At 42.6% G+C, this 22,686-nt stretch overlaps 1 protein-coding gene across 4 annotated transcripts in view; it reads left to right on the plus strand.

Moving 5' to 3' along the window:
* The window catches only part of TENM4 (teneurin transmembrane protein 4), a 917,609-nt gene that overhangs the window by 843,717 nt on the left and 51,206 nt on the right, over nucleotides 1-22,686 (plus strand). For 2 of the 4 annotated variants that reach the window (XM_085066138.1, XM_085066158.1), the window contains 5 exons: nucleotides 2,395-2,662; nucleotides 4,685-4,828; nucleotides 5,830-6,079; nucleotides 8,555-8,575; nucleotides 14,829-15,061. In XM_085066138.1, the coding sequence (XP_084922264.1) occupies nucleotides 2,395-2,662; nucleotides 4,685-4,828; nucleotides 5,830-6,079; nucleotides 8,555-8,575; nucleotides 14,829-15,061 (916 nt within the window). The remainder of the gene's footprint in view (nucleotides 1-2,394; nucleotides 2,663-4,684; nucleotides 4,829-5,829; nucleotides 6,080-8,554; nucleotides 8,576-14,828; nucleotides 15,062-22,686) is intronic. The other 2 variants (XM_085066148.1, XM_085066166.1) reach the window with 1 other exon arrangement.

The raw sequence follows: 22,686 nt of genomic DNA on the forward strand, positions 1-22,686 counted from the left end.
TCAGACTATTTTAAAGCTTGTTTTCCCCCTCTTCTCCTACTAATATCCTACTGAATTATACACCCCCCTACCAGTGCCCTGTTTTGATGCTAGTTTGTCACCACTTACAAACTGCAAATATATTTTGAGTCATCTGAATCAGTATTTGAACCCTCTCTTCAAGCAGACACCTTTAAACACAGCCCCTTGTGCTGCTCAGTACTTTGGCACTCTTGGGCTGACCTTTCCTTTGGAATGGCAGACAGCAGAGATAGGTCATGACAGAGAAATAATTACTTCTAACAGGGATTTGAAACAGACTTTCCAAATAGCATCTCCGTGACAATTATTTCTGCCTGTTTTTATCCTAATGGGGTTATGTATGAAAACAGATTTGATACAAGGGACCAACTTTACTGCAATTTGGCTCAGCTTGTGTCTGCTCCCCATCCAGCTTGTTGCTGATCTCATAAAATATATTTTTAAAATCCCGGGTTTTCCCAGTTCCATCATATTTCAGCCTCTTAAGCGCTGAGATATGTAAATTTAAAAGACTGCATTAGAGAAGGTAAATATTTATGAGCACAGCGGAACGGGGCTTTAACTGCTGGATATATCTGTTTTTCAAATGCTGCAACACTCAGAGCCTTTTAGTTACCACTTGAAAAAGTGTTGAGCCTTGGATAACATCTCAGAAAAGGTGTTTGCAGGGGGCAGATGACAAGATTTGTCATTATTGATAACGCTAACTGGAAAACCTGTAAGAGTTGAACAACTTACTATGTTAGGGAAGTTTGCTGCACCCACATTGAAGGAGTTGGGTATAGGAGTGACATAACTTGGAAGGCACGAGGATCATAGAGTCCTAGAATCTCCTGAGTGGGAAGAGACCCACAAGGATCATTGAGTCCAGCTCCTGGCCCTGCACAGGATGTCCCAGGAATCATGCCATGATAGATGTGATCCCTTCCTGATGCGTGGCTCTCTTGACCCACCTGCTTTCAAGCTTCCCCACCCTTAATATTCAGAAAGATGGTTATTGCTAGGGAAGTGTTTTCCATGCTCATTTAGGGTGTAGCACACGGAAGAACTTCGGAAGTGGCACAGGGGAGAACTGTGCCAGCTGTGACCTTTTAACACATCCCATTAGCAGACCAAGCTTTCCAGTTCACTTATAAGCTTCTACCTTAGTTTTTCAATCTTCACCAGAGGTTGCTGACTTGTGCTGAAAATGTCCAAGTTGGGTGCTTACCTAAGTGTGAAGTTTTCTTGAAACTGACAAGTTTTTTCTCCTAAGATTTTGTTTTCAGCATTTTGCATTGAAAGATCAGCATGGTGTCAGGGATGTACTTTCCAGAAACTATTCAAGCATTTCTCCAGGGAAAAAAAAAAAAAAAAGACATTTTAAGATCTGGTGATACTTTAGCAAGTAAATTAGCTGAAAATCCCATCTTTATCCAGACTTCTCTGTTCTCAAATCAGAACATGGGCAGAAAAAGCTTTCCCTGATGTTTCTTCAGTCTTTTTTTAAATTTTGTACTGTAATGGATACCTGTGAGATAACTATCCCAGTCAGTCAGAAATACCCACACTCATGGCTGGAGGAGAAAGTGAAGCAACTCACTTTGAAAACAGAGGAGTTTGGAAAAGAAAAAGAAGGAAGAATGCAAGGGAGGGGAAAGGTAGTAGATCAGGCCAAGAGCTTTATCACTCAGAAGGAAAGGAATTTTAAGCAAGCACCAGAATAAGTAGGAACAAATATGAGATCAGAAAATAAGGGTGAGGACACAGATAAAAAAATGTCTAGAGGTAGATGGTAGATCAGATAGAGAGGGTCAGAGGTGAGGTAGGAGAGGAGCAGTTTCAAAGAAGGAGAGGTGGATAAGTCAGAGGAGGGAGGATGGAATCAGTATTGACTAATGTCTTGGAGAGAATTGCATATTATGATCAGGGCCAGGAAACACCCTTAAGGATACAAGCCAAGTGTGGCATGATATTTTACTGGGAATAGGAAGCCAGGAGACAAAAATTAGGGGCCTCTAAAACCTATGAGGATAAAAGAGAGAAAATGGAAGCTAAACTGATGGCTGTAATTATCTGAGATCCCAGCCTCTTTTCTCCATGGGTCCTGGAACTCCTTTTAAGAGTGAGTTCCTTTGTAAACAGTGACTTAATGTGATACTTTGTTCCCCTCTCCTCCCATGTAACAGAGATGGAGAAAGGGGGAGACATTCCTGGCTTCCAGAAATAACCCTCTAAGTTACGTGTATGATTTCATACTTGATGCCTACTAGGTGCCTTTTTAGGCATGTCTGCCAGAGCTTTTATACAGGTGTGTTTGATAAATTACAGCTTCACTGCCTTTTCCTGTCTGCTGGCTGCTGATTTAACACCTCGTGGATTGCTTTTCCACAGGCTCTACAAGAGGAGATCAACGTTTCCGGCAGTAAAATAAAAGTGAGTTACCTGAGCAGTCGCACAGCTGGCTACAAATCGGTGCTGCGGATCAGCATGACCCACCCCACCATCCCCTTCAACCTCATGAAAGTGCACCTCATGGTGGCTGTTGAGGGTCGCCTCTTCAGAAAGTGGTTCGCAGCAGCTCCAGACCTGTCCTACTATTTCATCTGGGATAAGACAGATGTCTACAGCCAGAAGGTGTATGGGCTCTCAGAAGCCTTTGGTAAGTGACCCCAGGGTTTGTGTCTCCTTTTGGAAGCAGCTAAGTGGCAATGGCAAACCTTGTCCTAGATCAGTGTGGTCTGACTGCAGACACAAGAAATTGTCCCTGCAGATTTGCTCTGCAGGTGGATCACAGAATGGTTTGGGTTGAAAGTGACCTTAAAGACCATTTAGTTCCAATGCCTGTGCAGGGTTGTCACCCATTGGATCAGGTTGCCCAGAGGCCCATCCAACCTGGCCTTGAACACTTTCAAGGACAGAGTATGAATACTTATCCGTTCTCTGGCTCATGGCCCAGCACATTCATCCTGTTCTGCTCCCATCATATTCATAAAGATGGAATTAACTGGGACAAGAAGCATTTGGCTGCCTCTCACCTATAGCCAAAAACTGTCAGCACTGCTTTGAAAGGAATCCCTAGAACCTAGCCATGATTGCCACCACTCCTTGTGCCTGACCTTCAGGATTGGTCTAATCTTAGTTTCCCCTTCATTACCCATTCAAGAATGCCATGCCATACTGGGTGTTTAGTGAGCAGAGGTAATGCAGTTCTGCAGTGATTGCTTCCCATCTGTCAACACCCAGTGGACATTCAGTTACAGGTCTTTGACTGAGTCTAGACTAGACCTTTCAGGCTGCCATGAAATGGTATCAGCAAAATGGGAGAGATCCCAAATTAGCAAGTACAGCTCCTGTTGACAGAAGGATGGTTCACTGATGCCTCACAGCTCAAGTGAGGATAAGTCTCTTTAGAGGAGTTGCAGGATGGCCTGGTTTTCCAGAAGGAAGAATAGGTGCCTTCCTCCTGTCACTCAGGCTCAGCTGCCTTGAGCAGGCTGGGTGATACACTCTGCTGAGCCTTACCCAGCTTGGAGTCCACACTGAGAAATGTGTCCTGGTAGCATATCCTGAAGGACTCTGCTTGCATGCTCTTTAAGATTCTAGATCAGCATTGGGTCCTGGAGTGCTCCACGAAACAGCTCTGCAGCTCCAGAGTACCCAAGCAGGTCTGAGAGCATCAGCACTCATGCCTTCAATGATTCCCACTTCCAGAACAGTGAAAAATATTGAGTTTTCATATCCTAACTTACATCTTCCTCTGATACAATCTGATTCTGCAAAAGGCTATGTTTGATAGGGAATCCTGAGTTCTCTCAATGCTCAGCACTTTTCAAAGAGGCTGGGAAACTTGTAAGATCAGACTTTTTTTCTGTCTAGTTAAAAAAAAAAAAAAAAGATCTATGTAATTGCTTTTCATTTGTGTGGAACTTGCAGTTCTGCTCTGCTTCAGCTGTAAAGATTAGAAGAAGAAAAGTAGACCAATGAAACTGGTCCTGCTTCTTCTGAGAAAATTGTAAAGGAGTCATTATTCTGTCAAAAACATGATTTTACTTCTGCTGACATAATTTTATTCTTAAGTCAGTCCAGCGTGCTCAGTGGAGTTACTCCTGAAAGGGTCTGATTAGACATCACAGCAAGCAAACATTTGACATTAAGAATGACCACAAGTCAACCTGGCTGAGACTGCTGCCTCTGAGGAATTCACTGCCCCATGCATGAATTGTGCAAATCTTTACCTTCCAAGAAAGATCAAGACCAAGTTCAAGTCCCTGGCATGCACTCTTCTATCAAAGAAAGTAGATAGAAGTAAAATTCTCCCATTTGAGAGTCCAGCAGTGGTTTACATGCTCAAATCATAGAATATCCTGAGTTGGAAGGGACCCCCAAGATCAAGTCTCAATCCAAATATCCATTGTTTTAAAATACATATTTAAAAGAGTGTCTTTTAAATTTTTGACACATTTGCCCAACACCTACAACTTCATCGACCTTTTTAAATGCAGAACAGACTTTTAAGAGAAAAAGTATTCGGACTGTGCATTATGATGATGACATTTTCAAATAAATTAGCAATTTTCTGTAGAAATGCTCTTACCCCTGCTAAATTGAGACTCAGTGTGTGCTAGCACTGCATTTCTGGGTTACTTATCTGGGGAGTCTTTTGTTTGTCTCTTGTTCACAGTTTCAGTTGGTTATGAGTATGAATCCTGTCCAGACTTAATCCTGTGGGAGAAGAGGACAGCTGTGCTTCAGGGTTATGAAATTGATGCTTCCAAACTTGGAGGATGGTCCCTGGACAAACACCATGCCCTCAACATACAAAGTGGTAGGTTGTCTGTGACATGTAACAGGACTAATGCAGCATTACAAGACCCAGTTGCTCCTTATCACTAAGAATTCAAGAAAAGGAAAGGAAAGGAACCTGACCAACATATGTGCTCTCTCATGTATTTTACTAATAACTTATTTCTAGTAACCTACATTTAGAAACACTTTGGTGTGCAAAATGTAAAAGAAGCTGGCCCTCATGAAGTAGTTGCATGTCAGCCTGTGTAACTTTGTAGTGTTGTAAAAGAAGGGTATTAACAAAGAAAATATTCCTAAAATAACAAAAGGGAGCCTATTCAGATTGGAGCTGTCACTAAGCATAAATCCACCCAGAGGCATCCTCCAATGTGCCAAGTGTACTTGCAAAACAAGAGGACTTCACAGGTCCTAAGGGAGAATGGAAGGTCCCAGAGTCCTTGAAGACTGCTGAGGACTGCAGCAGGGAGGTTTAAAATCTGAGCAGAACATGTTCAAAGGTGGAAACATTGTGTCCCTCTGGATAATAGTAGTAGTATGGGACCAAGCATCTAATTCAGCCTGCTTTGCTGCTGAGAGCGCTACACTTAGAGGGAAAGTAAGCAGAGCTCCTCTAAAACTTTGCAGATTGAACATTTCCCTATGGAATGTCCCATGGTCTTCCTGTCCCTTATTTGTCCATGAGCTATGTAATTTCTTTTTATTTTTGCCTGGTAGACTTCAAATTACAGGGCAAGGAGAAACAGAAAGGGCAGGTAAAAATTCATGAGATGCTGAAAAGTGTATTTCATTCAGAGGTAAAGAGTGTCTTGTTCTCCCTACATATTTTCCTTCTGCAGGAAATGTAATGGGTCTAAAAAATACTTATTTTTGCTATCACAAAACAATACTATGAAAAATTATAAACCTCCTTGCTACTTGACAAATTCCCCAGCTGGCATTCAGCATTACCAGTTTGTGCTGCCTGTAGTCTCATTTTCCCTGTATCCCTTTAACTTCCTTAATACTGTTCTCTCTCTCTAGGCATCTTGCATAAAGGAAACGGGGAAAACCAGTTCATTTCCCAGCAGCCGCCTGTAATTGGGAGCATTATGGGCAATGGCCGCAGACGTAGCATTTCTTGTCCAAGCTGCAATGGTCTGGCAGATGGGAACAAACTCCTGGCTCCTGTTGCCCTAACATGTGGGTCTGATGGAAGTCTTTATGTTGGAGATTTCAACTACATCCGAAGGATCTTCCCCTCTGGCAATGTCACCAACATCCTGGAGTTGAGGTACTCTGTGCTGAATGTGCCTGTTAGAATAATGCTCTTAAGTTCTGCAAAAAATCCTATGTACCCAAAAGAAAAATGAGCAAAACTCTTAAAAAAAAAAAAAAAAAGCAAACAACACAGCAAAACAGAGAAAAAGCTGTCTGGATCTGCCTCTTCTGCAACTCTGCTGACTTTGATTTACACCAGAGAAACACAGGCCTAGCAAGTTCTTCCAGAACTGAATCACACGCCAAAAATATTGACACATTTCTGTGCTGCTAAATCAAGCTGTGCTGATGTCTGCTTTTTCCTGTAGTCAGAAACCAGTGGGAATGCTTAAAATTAACAAGCAGCCTCTGAGATAACCTAAACTTGGAAGGACACAGCACTGATGATGATATGTAGAGGTTAATCAGGACTGATAATCATTCATAATTTAGACAGGATGGTCACTCTAGGCAGTCACAGAGTGGGGTTTTCTAGTTGTTTTTTGGGGGACAACTGTATCAGCCCCCTTCAGTTCCCAGCTGAACAGCAGTGTCAGGCTGAACATACAGATGGAGCATCTGAAAGTAAGTGGAGAGTTTTCTTTTAACCACAAATAACAAAGGAAAAAGAAACACCAGGAGAAATAACGAGGAAGGGACAGGAACATCCATTAGAAACAATGAAGCAGAGGGAAAAGTATGATTTGTCACAAGTTCTGAGAAAATGGAATAAATTGTGACCGAACCAAATTTCAAATTGACCTCACTGGGGATATTTTTTCTATCTAAAATTTCCACAACAAGTACAGTTATCCATTCAAAGCAATGGGGCCTGGTTCTGGGCTTTGCATTGCCAGACAAGTCTCACTCCAGGACAGTCAGGTAGAGTTAAAGGAATATTCCTGATTGAATCTTCTCTGTTTGACAGGCCTGAGCTCAGGTCCTGAGAAGTCAGTATGAGGATAGCCAGATAGGAAAGTCCAGCATTCCCACTTACATCTCAAGATCTGGCCTGAAAATGAGAATCTTCTAGAAAGTAACACCCTCCCTCCTCTACTCAGATTTAGTATCCCCTGCTGCGGAGGACAAACATAATACTGCATCTGTGAGAGGACTGCAGCAAAATTTGTGCAAGATCCCCTTAGTCCTTTGTGCACAAACATGCCACAGTCATTAGACCTTGCCAAAGGTCTTACTTGGCACTCAGAACCATCATTGTAGATCATGGTGTATGGAAAAAAAAATCCGAACAGCCGCCAGAAGGCTGGCACTTAGAGAATAGCTGCCTTGGTATGTGCACCTCAGGGTCACCTTTTAAGTAAAGGAGCAAGAACCTCATTCTTGCTATTCTGTTTCATGATACATGAGAACATAATATGGCTCATGTTTGTAAGGTGGGAAGCTGGGATAAACCTTCAGACCTGGTCCTCGTTAGAGTGTAATATCCTTCCAGTGCCAGAAAGTTATTTTAATGACCAAAGGTGAGATTTCCAGAAGAGCCTAGGTGAGCCCAAATCCCATTGCAACAGAGTAGGATTAATATCTCATTCCCAGAAGTACAATTTAAAAAACCCAATCCCTGTTTCATTGTCAGTGGAAATACCAGACCCATCAGAGGTTTTGCAAAGTATTTCCTCATTGGGGAAGAGAAAATTGGAAGCCTTGACAGAGTAGCCTTGCAGGCTGTTGCATAGAGCCACAGAGTTAAATTTACTCCAGAGTTAAATCTGCTGCAACGATTGCTGCTTCATCTGTGCAAACACTCAGGTTACTGGATCTAATAAACATTTCTTCACTCTGGTGTGCTATAAAGTAAGTGGGTTCAGATGTCGGCTGGCTAAAAGCTGTGGAGGAAAGCCATTGCTTTTGGACTAAATGGAGTTTGCTTGTGTCTTCTCAAATCAGCATCTCCTTTGAGATTAACACCCTCACTGTTTGGCTCTGAGGTTTGTTTGCAGGGGTGGCTCTGGAGTGTAGTGTTCTGGAAAGCAAATGCATTGTGGGTCGCAGAGAGCTGCAGCTGGGTGTGTAACTTAGACCTGTGAAAAATGTCCAGCTCGGCATAATTTCAGTCCTCTGGGCTGGAGTTCACAAGGTTACAGCAATGAGCTGCCACCCATAACTGTGCAACTCCTAAGTTACCTTCGGAAATCACAAGGTGTTGCTTTGACTGAGGGTGAAAAAAACTAAAGATATCTGCATCTACATCTATTTAGCTCAGCGCTGCGCTGAATGATAAAATCTGCCTGGTCCTATCTCTTGTGTAAGTGAATAGCTCCAAGCAGGTGAGATCACACTTCCTTTGTGATATGCAGCAGTACATAAGTGAGCTCACTGCCGAGTAATATCCAGTATAAAATACATCAGTGTCATTCCAGCTAAGTCTTTATTTATTATTGCATTGTATGATACAGTTACTGTCAAGTTTTCAATCTGCTAATAATGCATCGAACTGAGCTGCTAACACCTCATTCTTTCTTCTATTCCCTGCTTTCCTGTCTTCTGTCAGAAATAAAGATTTCAGACATAGGTAAGCCAACCAGTGGAGAATTCTTATGCTGCTCCCTGTCTTGTTGCATGTTGTTACACAGTGAGCCACAAGTGCCATTTCCAGATGATTCAATAGCAAATGAAGCTGGCGTGATTAAAACTGGCATAGGCAATCAGTCATCAGAACTGGGAGCCATTAATCACAACGTGAGCCATGCAAGCTTCTGCATGAGCTGTTATGGCTGGAGACAGGGGAAGCACAGGCAGGAAAAGCAGGGTAACAGGAGGAGGAGGGGGGAAGAAAAATGGGTGGGAATGAACCAAGAAAGTAGAATGGGAACAGCATCTGGATACAGATCACTGGAACAGCTAGGATGGAAAAATAATTCTCTTACAGTGAAAAGCCTTCCTTTTGAGTTTGGGGGGTTTAACAGGCATAATGAAGATCCTGATGTTCCCCAGCATCACCCACGCAGGGAAGTTAGTTTTTGTAACTTTTTTTAGTCAGAGCTTTCATACAGAGCTTTGACACGTGAAAGTCTGTCAGGCTCAGATAGGAGGTAGTGCAACTCAGAACCTTAGCTGGGAAATGCAATAAAAGAGTAATGACAAGAAAACAAGATGAAAGAGAGACTCCTAAATTGGAGCTTTGTCACTAAGAATATTTGTCACTTGGGTTCACTGGAGTTTCAGTGGGTTTGATCCAATCAGTTGCATTCCAGAAGATGTCAACTTCCTGTCACTGCCTGTATTTGCAAGGACTTCTCTGACTCTGACAAGTTTCCCGTCCTTCTCCCTGGTTGCTTTTCTAAATCAGAAGCTTAGACTGTGTGGAGTTGGGATTTTTTGTGTGTACGTGTTTAGTTTTCTTTTGCATTTGGGATTGGGGATTATTCTTGCTACATGCTTTTCATTTACTGTTTCTTTGATTTCATAGAGGCTGTGCTAAACCAGAAATGTTCCTTGTATCTGCATGCCTGGAAATGAAATGGAGTAGAAACTGATTTTTATCCTATTGCCAGAACAATAACAAAGGGCTGAGCTTCAGAGTATAAATTTCGGAGTATAATGGACTGGCCCAAAGCATCTATTAGCTGGGCTGGGAGGTTGGCACCCAAGACCTTTTCATTGACTGTCCTCATCAAGCTGAGTTCCAGTCCCCCAGCTCCTCTTTCACATCATTTGAAGGCAATAGAAAAACTCATTTCTCTTTGGAACAGCCAGGTTGGATTCTTAATGCCCAAGAAATACACAGTCACTAAAGGGCATTTGCTTTGACAGTGAAGGGCAGCAGCCAAATACCTGTTATGAGAAGAGGTTTTGTGTACGAAAGCAGTAACTGAAGGAAGATCTGTGGACTGGCCACAACTGCTGCAGATTGGCAAGCAAAGTTGGCAGAGCTTTAGAGTTTAGGCAATTCCTAAAAACTACAAAATTAAGTGAAAGAAATCCAAGACATGCCTGCTTTAGTGCAGCCCAAAGGGGATCAGGGAGGGAGGAAGCATGTGAGGAGCTCCAGATCAAATACTCTAATCTGTGACTACATTGAGGGAGTCACCCATCTGTTAGTGCCTGTTCTGTGACATTTGCTCTAATACTTCTTGCTATGAAGTCTCTTTGCTCCTGACCCTCAGGGTAGTGAGTGGGTGTAGTCTCAACTAAAACTCCAGTGCTTTAAACTCCAGAAGGTCATAAGCTTGACACCAGTGACCAGCAACAGTGCAAAGGGTGAGATCCACAGGACTGAATCTTAGTGGTTTGGAAAAGCTGAAATCCATATCTAAAGCTGCCTCAGTTCAGGGGAAAGGATTCCTCCCCAAAATGTAATTGGTGAGCTTGATCTCCAGAGGTTCTGGAGCTGCCCTCTAAGAGGCTTGGCTTTACAGCTCTGTGTGCCTAGCCAAGGTGTAACTGCAACAGCCTAAATGGGGGATGTTAGCTAAGCCAAAAAGCATCACCACATCATGATGCCTTCTCTGCAGAAACATGGAGGGGACTGAGGCATTTCTGTGTAACAAATACGCAAAAAGTGGCCGCACTTATATTTATTCTTCCTTCCTTGTTTCCATTCATGCTGTAGAGAGGCAAGTCTACAATAAGTGGCAAAGAGAGGTATCTCACAAAACAGCCCTGCAATCAGATAAAAAGCACTTTGCAGTCTCTGGCTTGGCTTATGGCATTATTATAGAGTTTTATTGTCCAGCATGTCACGCTAGAAGAGCTGTGGGCATCACACACAAACTGCAAACACTGAAAGGCCGAGTGTAAATTCAGCTCACTGCACTGTGTGACCTCCTTAGGTATTAATCTATTGAGTGGCACCGAGGGGAAAAAGACCAGTACCTCACACAAGCTGCAATTAAATCCTCTGGTTTTGAGCTGCAGGGTGCTTAGCATGGAGCCATGGAAACGCAGCCCCACTGAACAAAAACCTCCTGGCTGCAGGAATTTGGTACTTCTTTAGTTGCCAGAAATGTATATGGCCAGCAAGGCTCAGAGGGGAAGTGGATAGCTGGTGTAGAAAATGTTAGAGGTGATTTTGTGTCCTTAAAAGGAGACATCAGATCCAGAGAAGCCCCAGGGGTTTATCCAGGTCAGTGGTAGTGGGTAACTAATTTGGGTGGTGTGACTGCTCCTGTCTGTTGACCACAGTGGGAGCCAGAGCAGTACAGTTACCAATAACAGAAGTTGTCCCTTGAGGAGGTGGTAGATGCCCTTGCATTTGAGAAACTAAGATACAGTTCATATTGTAAGATAAGTGTTTTTAAAATAGTCAGACAAATCCTACCCCAAAAGATGATATTTTTCTCCACTGCTTGTAAAGGGAGTTAAAGCAGCCAGCTCTGATTTGAGCATCCACCTTGTAATCATCTAAAGCTTGGTGATATGAATCCCTTGGCATTTTACAGAAGCCAATAAAAAGGTGCAGTCTGCCATTTTGTAGGTAGCCTGTTGAAAACAGGGACCATCTCCCTTTTCTCATCTCTGTTCCTTAGAGACTGGCTTCCCACTCTGGAGAAGGAGGTTCCTTCCTAAACATGGGAACTCCTCCAAAATATGGGCTCTGGGTCCAAAGGGATAACACCATCCTTTGTTCAGAGTCTGTTCATTTATCATAGTACAACTGAAGCGATCCGCAAGCATCATGCCTCTGCCTGCTCACCCGACTTTTTATCCCATTTCTTCCCTATGCCTGTGTGTAAGGAAACATGCAAAGCATAAAGACTTTAAAATGGAATTTGAATCTCTTAACACACCTGCAGAGCTCCCTAAATAGTACTGGCACTATCCTGTCCAAACAGTGAGAATATTGAAAGGAAAGGGAGAAGGCAGATATATGGGGGAGACTATTCTCACCCTCAGACAACTGGGATCACTGTCGACTTGTAAGATTTCCCTGTGCTTTCACAGCACATCACTGTCACAAGCATACAAGGAAGCAGTATCACCTCTATTTCACTTTGGCTTGCAGAACTATTTCCATCCAGAACTGTTCTCATTCCCAGTGACTACATCATGCCCACTAAATACCCATCAAAGTGTCAGTTCTTGGCTAGGGACCATCCCATCCCTGCAACTTCAATGCAACGCTCAGGTTTCTTCTAGAAAACTGTAATAGCTCAGGGAACGTCCTGAATGGGAAATCAGCTCTTCCTCCAGTCATTTACTAGTGGCAGTGTCCATGTGGGGGATAAATATTCTAAGACTACAAATAGGATAACTGATTAAGTCTTTTGAATAGTAATGTGTCCTGTCTTTTGTTTTGGACTGCTATCTAACTGAGAAACAACAGAGGATGAAAGTCTTCTCTGCTTCACCCCAGGCAGATTTATTTTAGTTGCTGTTCAGCCCAGTCCAATTTACCACTTGGATTTGCCTATTGATTGTGGCTTTAAATAAAAAGTGAAGCCCCAATGTTCCTGGCTCCAGTGCTCATGCACTATCACAAATAAAGGGAAGCAGTTTGGGAGATTTTACATGACCAGTGCCTGTTTATTTAAGCATCTTTCACCCTAAAGGATCTCAAAGTGATAAAAAAAGCTCCAGCGTATAACACTGTGCAATTCATCCAGGGCAGAACATGATACCATGATATCATCCCTCTACAGTGTTCAAAACAGTTGGCAGAGGCCAGGGGGCTAAATTCCAGCTTGACCATTTTTAACAGATTGTTTCAATGTCTGTTCTATACAAGAGCTGGGAATAGAAAATAGTTTTAAGAGCTCTCATTTTTACAGAAGACTGTGGTGAATAAAAGAATAATCCACTAGAGTGAGGCTGTGAAATCCAAAAATAAATCACAACAATAGTGCTGGGAGAGGGGAGCAGGAACTTCTCTCTGTCCCCATTTTTCTCCATCTCTGGGTAAGACATTTGCCTTTGCCCATCTGCAAATAGGCTGCTGTAAGACTCGGGAAAAGTTATCTGTGCTGGCCAGGAAAAAATGGTAGAGAATTTCAAAGTGCCAGTAAAACTGTCCTACTCTTGTCCACCTCCCATGCAAAACAGAGATTATGAACAGCTCAAAAGCTGACTGACATTCAGCAGGGCTTTGTTAGGACAGTCAGCAGAAAATGCAAGGCCCTGATCAAAATGGATGACAGATTCCCACAGGGAACTTTTTCCACCAGGGTTGAAGCCACTTGCTTAGTGTGAGTGACATGCAGGTAAATGAAATAATACCCTCCCAGCCTGCTGTCATTGGGAAGGAACACAGATGGAGACTGAACTGTCAGGCTGGAGCTGTCTTGAAGGTCAGAGCATTTTATTTAGCAAGAATCAGTGTCATTTTTGGAGATGAAATCTGTTCAGACTTTAATAGGATAAATCACAAGGGATATTCCAGAATAAATCAGAAAGGTGCTTTTCCCCCACCCCCACAGTATTAAGTAATTTGAATGAAGAACCAATTTACTGCTTTTTAAAGAAGAGAATAACTCAGTAATTTTTCTGTCTGAAGAGGGGGTAATTTTCCTAACATAAAGGTTGAGAGGAATTTTCTTGTTATGAGGAATGGAGTCAACTGTGATCGACACTCTAGCCAGCTTCTCCTGGAACAATTCCATTAAGTGCAAAATTGTGAACTGTGGCCTAGATTTTTATTATGAATTCTTTGGACTTGATGAGTTTGGACAGCTTGAAGGTGTTCTGGAGAAAAGTAGATTCTTTTCATACTTGTTCTAATTACTACTTAACCTTTCTTAGAAGAAAAAACTGTGTTCAGGAGCAGGTGTTAAGAGTCTAATCTGTTGGTTTCAGGCTTAGAAGAGATGGAGCACAACACACACTAGTAGTTAACAATTTTAATGAAAGATGTTAATAACTTTAGTATCTATATTAAAATACAGGTAAAATCCTTGCAAGACAATTGTTTAAATTTTGTCTAAACCCATCTGTTTGTTTTTTCCTGGTCAGTCCGATTGGATGCTTTCCATAAAGTGGTTTCTAGTTTATTAATTTCTTCAGTCTTGGGCTCATTTAATGTTGCAGTCATGGAGCTAAAAATAATATCATTCTGTCTGCTCATCCCATTTTCTCAGCCGCCCTTTCTTGTGTTCAAGGAAATAGTAAGCAGGGGGTGTTTAACAGGGGACTGATGTTCAGGTTCCTCAGCATAACACCAGTTCATGCTTTACTTGGGGCAAAATGTGCCACTCAGCGAATTTTTTTTTCTTTCATCATTGAGATGAATTCAGTGGCAGAATTCCCTTAGTCTCCCTGAGGGCAGGACAGGACTTTAGAGTCTTTGCTGGAGTCAGCAAGAGCACCAGATGAGCCTTGATGCAGTGATCTTGCAGAATATATCTTCAAGCACTTTATACAGGGAGTCTCCTTTTGGAGTTTGTATTAAAGTGTTGGGAGGGCAGATTTTTTTTTTTCCATTATTATTTGTTTTATTTCCCTACCATCCTGTGTTTTCCCTTCACTTCCTGGCACTGCACGAACACCAGTTTCAGGACTATGTCTATAACAACTAAATTAAGTGAACACAGGCACTGGAATTCAACCTGTAGTAGTTCCTGGCATGATTTTGGCTCAGACCAGAGAGCCCTTTCCTTTGGTTGCTTCCCTCCATGCCAGAGAGCACGCCAGGCACAGCGATTGCTAACAGATACAGCTCTGGATCCTGTGCTGTAACACACCATGTACTAACCTTGTCCACTACAGCACTCCTTCACTTTCCCAGTCTTTCTGCCCTGTGCGTTTTTATTCTCTAAAGTGCTTGCATTGCCTGTTGACTTAAGGAAACACACCATCCAAAAAATTAATAATGTCATACCCTTGTTTTTCAGCCACAGCCCAGCTCATAAGTATTACTTGACCACAGATCCGATCACCGGCTCCATCTACCTCTCTGACACCAACAGCCGACGTATCTATAAAATCAAGTCAACCACATCAGTGAAAGACATTGTGAAGAACTCGGAGGTCTTGGCTGGAACTGGGGATCAGTGCCTCCCATTCGATGATACTCGCTGCGGAGATGGAGGCAAAGGCACTGATGCCACCCTTACAAATCCCAGGGGTGAGACTGCTTCTTCTCCACTGGCTTTTTTACAGGGCCTTTTTGAAAGCAGCTTGTTTAGTCACACTGGAGATTGCTCTCCTCTCCAGTTCTGAAACACATCCTAAGGGCTTGCTTCTGGAAATAAGTGAGTATATCTCACCCTCAGCCAGTCCTGTCCTGGTTCTTCAAATTGATGTGACTGGGAGGAATGCCAAACCAGAGGGGTTCAGTGATGAGCCCATCTCCAGAGGGCAGTGGAATAAATCCACCCATCACTTCTATACCCATTGAGCCACAATTCCTCCTTACCAATAGTGCTTGGTCTCTCCCAGTGTGGGCAGGATTCACTAACATTCAGTCCACTAAGGCTTTCTTGGCATTAAAAATAAAAGGCTCTATAAGCATATATATATATATATATGCAGCAAAACTAGCACACAGCTCAGAGATATACAAATGGTGGTTTAGACATTAACATTATATATCACAGCTTCCAGCTTAAATCCTGTAGGGGGGTGGACACTAACTTTGATATGGGAATGGTCTAATTCAGCTCAGTTTCACCTGCGTCCAACATACTGAAATGTGATAAAAGCACAGTTGAATCAGAATAAAAGCATCACACAGCCTTCATGGCTGTGAACTAAATTGTTCAAAACAGGTTTAGCCAAACATATGCAGTCCTGTGTGTAGCCAAGACTTCAGTCTGGCAGTCTTAAGGTAACGAGCTCTGCAGATGGAGGATGTCGCTCCTCCCAGCTGTCCACAGCTCCTCGGGAAAAAAACCAAAACCACAGGGGATAGAGATGAGGTGGACGGTACTGTTTGTACACACATTTTTGACTGTCTTTGTGAAGAGGGCTGAGAATGGCACCCATGCAGGAATATTTTTTGAGATGTGGCATTTTTGCCTGTTAAATGTCTTCTTTTGCCCAGCTGTTCAGACTGCAAGGATTTTTTGTAGGTTCTTGGCTGCGACATCAGTGTGCTGCAGGTTTTCCTTTTCATTGTATCAGGGAGTAGTAGCTCCCTCCTTTCTCACCACACCAAAGGCAAAGCCTATTCTAGCCTCTTTGTAAAGCAACCCCTCCGCAAGGCCTGGGGATCCTTTAACAACTGCTCCTGCCCAAGGCAGGAGGTTTGGACTAGATGACTTTCAAAGGCCTCTTCCAACCCAAACCATTCTATGATTTTATGGAGAGTTACTTCACTAAGAGCAGACAAGATTCCCAAAGAAATTGCAGCCGTCCAAAGCTAGATGGGGCTTTGAGCAACCTGTTCTAGAGGAAGTTGTGCCAGTCCATGGCAAGGGTTTGGAGCTAGATGATCTTTAAGGTCCCCTACAACCCAAACCCTTTAATGATTCTGTTACTCTCAGGAAGTTATTTTTCATTACATAGAGATGACGTTGTTATTGAATCCAAGAAACCCTAACTGATTTAGTGACCTTTTGTGTCAGGTCTTGCTGTGATGTTTTTCTGTTACGTCAGCTAGTTGTTTCCTGTCAAGGTTGCAGAAAAATATTCTTTGGGAGACCTTTTTTTTTTGCCAAAAAGCATCAAAAGCCAAACTTCTACTATTGTAATATTCGAAGAGAGCAGCATGGTTTCCAAGTATTCCAGAATCCCATGAGCTGACCATTATATTGGGCTAAATTATTGCCACAGCTACTTGTGGTCAGTTTGCAGTGTAGAATTTGTCTCACTGAAATGAGAAGGCTGACTGAAAAGAAAATTAAGTGACTTGGGCAGAGAGATTCAGTCAGTCCAGCAGATGAATCATGAGATCAGGGAATCCAGAAATCTGTAATCCAATTTTCTTCACCTCTTTGAAGTTCAATCAGTGCAAAAAAAAATACCCCACCACTTCTGTTGATCCTCTGTTCTCCCTTCTACAAGATAAGAGGAATATTACTCATTTCCATTCATGGGTGAATGTTACAAGGTTTAGATGACTTATGTTTCTGCTTCGCTATAGCAAACAGCTCTGGAGTTCAAAGTTTTCAGCACTGAAATCCTTCTTGTTGGCAACGGAAGCTCTCAGGAGGCCATTCTTCCATCTCAATCATATAACAGCAAAATTCATGCATTCATTCCTCTTAGCTCCAAAATTTCACAAAACAGAAGTAAATTGAGGGTGAAAGAGGAAATGACATGAAGTAAAATGACAAGAAAATAATAATCTGGGAAGCCCACACTGCCAGAAGAAAGCTCCTAAACAGTGTTCCCTGATCTGATTCTAGTGTGACTTTGCAAATTCTGCTGAGGCAAAGGCTGTGGCAGGTGTGACTCACTCCCCATTCCCCTCCATAAATGATGAACAGTGAAAACTCATGCTGACAATGTAATGTCACTATTGTTTATACCTTCACAGTGGTTCATCCTAGCAGAAAAATCCAGCAAATGCTCTTCCCTCAAGTATTTCATAATAGTTCAAAATAAAATTGATTTATTGTATAAGTAACCAGTAGATCTCAAGTGACCCTCTGCTTCCATGTCTTGGCAGGCGAATAAACACTCATAAGTGAATGGTCAGAGGAAATTAGAAAACGATTCTGTAGCTATAGAGATATCAGCTGGCCAGGGAAGGACTTGGAAAGTCAGTTTTTTAAGTATCATTGCTCTTCACAGGACTCCACTTTTTAAGGCTAAAGCTATTTTTTTTCTCCTGAACATAATTGCTTCATGCGAAGTAGGATTTCTGTATTTTAAGGACATCTTTGGACTTTTTAAAAAATCATAAGGAATAAAAGTCTTGCCTTTCATGATGTTTTAATCAGCTGATATTTGCAGCCTGCTGGAAGATAATGAGGGAATACCTTCCTGCCAGATGAAAACCAGCAATTCATTAGGTCTGGAGAATCAGTCATCAGCTATCAACATAAGCCTTTGCATACACCTTTAGACTTTTGGACCAGTCAAGCATCTGGTCTAAGCAGATTTTTTTGGATCTCTTCTCAGTAGAAAGAAACTAGTACCCTGAAGGTTGTTCATTCTGTGACAGGCATGTGTTCAAGGTGGGATGAACCACATTCTGGAAGTGCTGGTGTTCTCCTGGATCTGACAGCCTGAAGAATGAGGTCCTCACTGCAGCAAACACTGTTCAGAATGGTTCTCCCCATTCGGAGCAGCAGTCTTTTCCCCATTGTTTTGATCACTTCCTCCAGTTCTTATCTCAGCTCCCATGGGTTCAGAGAGGATAATTTCAAATTACAGAATGCTTTGTGTTGGAAGGGACTTTCAAGGACCATCTGCTTCCAACCCCACTGCCCTGGGTGGGGACACCTTCCACCAGACCAGGTGGCTCAGAGCCCCACCCAACCTGGCCTTGAGCACTTCCAGGGCATGCAGCAGACACAGCCTCTCTGGGCAACCTGTGCCAGTGTCTCAGCACCCTCACAGGAAAGGATTTCTTTCTAATACATGATCTAAATCCACCCTGTCTTAGTTCAGAACCATTATCCCTTATACTGCCAATACATTACTCTGAAGTACCTTTGGGGCAGAGATTCTTGTCTCACTCCCCCTTTAGAGGATCAGTTCAGAAAAGACATTAGGAGGGGTAAAACCCTTTGGAAGTTTGACACTTTACCTATCTTTGGCTTGTCTGTTAAGGTAGGCTACACAAACAAGGACAGATAGATCCACAGATGAAATAGGGGTGGCAGTGGTTTGGTCAGGGTATTTATCATTGCTATTAAGAGCCAGTCTGATCTGTCCAATTCATTTGCCACAAAGTGTTGCAAAGCTTTCAGATGCTAATGAATTTCAATATATCCTTGCAAATTAAAGTGTTACCAGTTCCTAATTATCATCTGCTAATAATGATCCTCTTCTACAAGCAATCTAAAGAAAAATGTAAAACTCTGGCTTGTCAGAGCGTTTCTTTTCATCTGAGTACTCACCACTGGTTCTTCTGGGGAAAATGTTGTGGCAGAGAAATTACCAAGGAGCCTGCAATTAAGAGAGATTGCAGTGACAAGTCTGACACAATAGGAAGAAGGTTTCAGAAGGTACATGGGGAGGGAGGGGGCATCTCATTCATTTAGCACCATAACACCAATGAAAAATGAAGTAATTAATTTGGGGACAGATTGCTTCTTTCACTGTGTCCTGCTGAATGTGTAAACAAAATCTCAGTTGTTCACTAAGTGTTGAAGAGTTTGACAGAATTAAATGCAGAAACTCAACCCTCCACAATCTGTTAACATTTTTATTGTCAGATAATAATAGGATCATTTCAGGGAAGACCAGAGGCTGACTGAAAAAATATCTTGTCCCTTACTATGGCCAGATAAGACATTTTGGGACAGGGGCAATGTGGTCTTCCTGTGCTAACACTACAGATGCTTGTCATCAGCATTTAGGGAACTTTCTGAAGAGGTTGCACCAGACCTGTGCTTATATACCATCATCAGTTGGCTTAGAAACCTTCCTGAACACCTAGTTTTGATCTTCCAGGCACCCTGTGCTAATAATTTCCACAATTTCTTTAGCCAGTTCATGAAAAAGAAGGATCCTTTTGAGACCAAACCACTGTTTTCTGTTCTTTTCTCTGTGTCTTTCGTAATTCTTTGCTGTAGTTCCCTTCTTGACCACTGCATAGCACAAAGCTGATCTTTGCAGAAAACTTTTCACAGGAATTCCAAAATCTTTTTCCTGTGTGCCCTTTTTTCAGATTGTCATTGTGTATGGGTAGTTAGGCTTTCTCCTTCCCCTGTGAATTCCTCTGTACTTATTGACATTAATTTTCGTCTGCCATTTCATCGCTCAATCATTCAGCATCCAGTCAGACAAGAAAGGTCCAAATCTGGATTTCTTTAAGCACCTTTTTTTTTCAGTTAAAAGGGTTTTTTCCTCCTTTTTCTTTTCCTAACTAGAGCTACATGCTCAACACAATCACTCTCAGTGGTTTGTCTTCTAGAGCAAACTCACTATATCCCGGTAGCTATTTGCAGCATAACGTTGTGCTGTCACCTCTTCATGCTACAAGGTCCTGACATTTCAAGCAAATGTCATCACGTCACAACTTTCTATCAGCACAGCTCACTGGTGTGATGCACATGGTGCTACAAGTCCTTGTTTTGTAAGAGATCTCTGCTTATGCAAGGGGAGCCAGCATGATTTCATAACGTATGTATTTCATATCTCAGAACTCGAGGTTTGGATCTGCAACACTACCTGGGTAGTGGCAGCAGCTGTTTCCTCTCAGTAACTGTGAGGCTGAACTTCAAGCTGTATGCTGAAAGGTTTTAATTCCCTTATGTTCCTATGGAAACATGAGAGGAGCCTTCCGCCAAAGCAAGCCAAGGCCTTGGGCTTAACACGCATAACATGTGAATTACCCACTTCTGTGCCTGTTTGCAGGAGCCAGCTCCCAGCACTGGAACTGTGCCTGTATCAGACAGGAAACAGAAAGGTCCAATCTAACCTCTAAAATCTGCTGCAAAGAATCCATGGGATGCTTCATTCCCTTTTCACAGAAGTCATCCATCCAAAGACGCTTGTCTTTGGGACAGCAGGGCTTTTCTCTAGAATTAGTTTTGCTTCCAAGATAATCAGCTAAAGTCAGGAAGGGATTGGAGCAGTTGCCACGTAAGGAATGTGTGCAAGTGGGAATAGGGAGCTTTGACAGACTGCAAACTCTGCTGCCCTACAGAACGTCTGAGGAAATGTGAGGCAATTGAGATTGCTTAGCCTTCGTGAAAGAGGGATAAGCAGAGAAGTGCTCAGTGATAAGACCACATACACATACCGTTGCCCTGGAGCAGGGTGATAAGTGGTAACTTTGCTACCCCACCTCAGCTTACTGGAGTTTTCGAGCTCGTTGTCTAAGCTGGAATGCAAAATAAAGTTGTGCCCTATCAGCTGATCAAAGCTGGCTCGAGAGCCAAAGTGCAACCAGGTTATTATTACTGTAACTGGTAATCAGAGCAGCCATCAAACCCCAGCACTGCACACAGCGAGCCACTGTCAGCCTACACTGCTGATAAGTCCAATCCAATACATATGGAACTAGCTAGGGGAGAAAATTCTGCCTCATTTAAAATCACATTATCCAGCCTGCCACCCTTCACTGGCTTTTGGCTTGTCACACAGACTAATGGACAGGCACCCAGAAAAATACTTGTTGTGAACCAAGGAATGGGTAAGAGACTCTCGTGTTTGACAAAAGCCAATTAAGATCAAGTAAACCTTCCATCATGCCTCTTCCAACAAAAGCACATCTACCATATTGCTTAAAGAGCTTAGTTGTGTACCTGGTTTTAAAGAAAAGAACTTGACACTCAGCAGGTAAGATAATTAAGAAGAGCAGAGAACTTCAACAGCAGATGCCAGTGAGAGCTGACATGTGCCAGCCTCCTGGATGACTCACTGAAGAGGGCATAGTGCTGATAAATCTCATGGCAGGTGAAGATAGCTTCCAGGAAGCCATGGATGCCAGTGAGATACTGATGCTTGTCCCATCTGATCCTTCTTCAAGTATTTGACGAAGTGCTAAAATACAAATGATGCATTTATGTTGTATAGTGAGAATAAATGGCCACCACTACTGTGGCTTCTCCCATAGCATTCATCAAATCATAGAATGGTTTGGATTGGAAGGGACCATAAAGACCATCTAGTCTAGACCCACCTTGGAGGGAACACCTTCCACTAGACCAGGTTGCTCAAAGCCTATCCAACCTGTCCTTGAATACTTCAGGGGTGGGCAGCCACAATTTCTTTGGGAGACCTTTGCCAATGCCTCACCACCCTCAGTAAATTCAGATGTGCAACAATTACCTTGTGCTCCTCTTTGAGGCTCTTTTTTCTTGGTCCTGCAAAGATGGGTCCTGTCTTGGCACGAATTGAACACATGTATTAAAGTGTAGGGCTAGAAGCAATCTTTCAGGTCATTTAGTCCTGTCATCCATTATCTCAGCAATCCTGCTATATAATCCCTTCCAAAATTAATGAACTTCATCTTGAAAGCAGCAAGTAATTTTTTCCTCACTGCCCTGGGGGCTATTCTGAAACCACACTGCTCTGATGGTCAAATATCCGATCCAGGTCAAAGTGATGCCCTTCAGACAGAGAGATGCTGTGAAGAAGTAACGAAAATGCTGTTTTTACCTCCTGGCAATAACACACAGCTCCCATTCAGCTCAGTGATCTGAAACACCAGTTCGGTGACTCCTAATTGACTTTGAATCAACAGGTTGCAACCATGTTTGAATCCCTTCCTTTACCTCAGCTCGGTGGAGAAATTTGTTCTTTCTCTCAAACAATGACTTAGTCCTGAGGTTTTTCTGCCAGGCCAGATTATCTTCTGTGGATTTCCTTATAATCAAATACGGTATGTTTTTCCACATATCACCTACGTCCGTGGCTTCCAGCCCATGCAATAGTTACAGTGCTGGCTGAAGGCCATGATTTTAGTTGCCAAAGCAATCAGATGATTAGTCTCTGCTCTGTGAAAATCTAGAATTTTTGATCTGTGAACTGCTGCATCTGCACTTCACAGCAGAGCTCACAGTGGATGGAGACCGAGGGTAAGTGTTTCAAACAAGGGGATCTGGCTGCAAAACAGCGTTTTGGAGGAACACAAGATCTGATCACTCCTCAAACAGTCTCAAAGCTTTATATCTGAAACAGATTTTC

The sequence above is a fragment of the Lichenostomus cassidix genome, chromosome 1 (genome assembly GCF_008360975.1).
Source record: "Lichenostomus cassidix isolate B80296 chromosome 1, HeHo_3.0, whole genome shotgun sequence".
In the NCBI taxonomy this organism is placed as follows: domain Eukaryota; kingdom Metazoa; phylum Chordata; class Aves; order Passeriformes; family Meliphagidae; genus Lichenostomus; species Lichenostomus cassidix.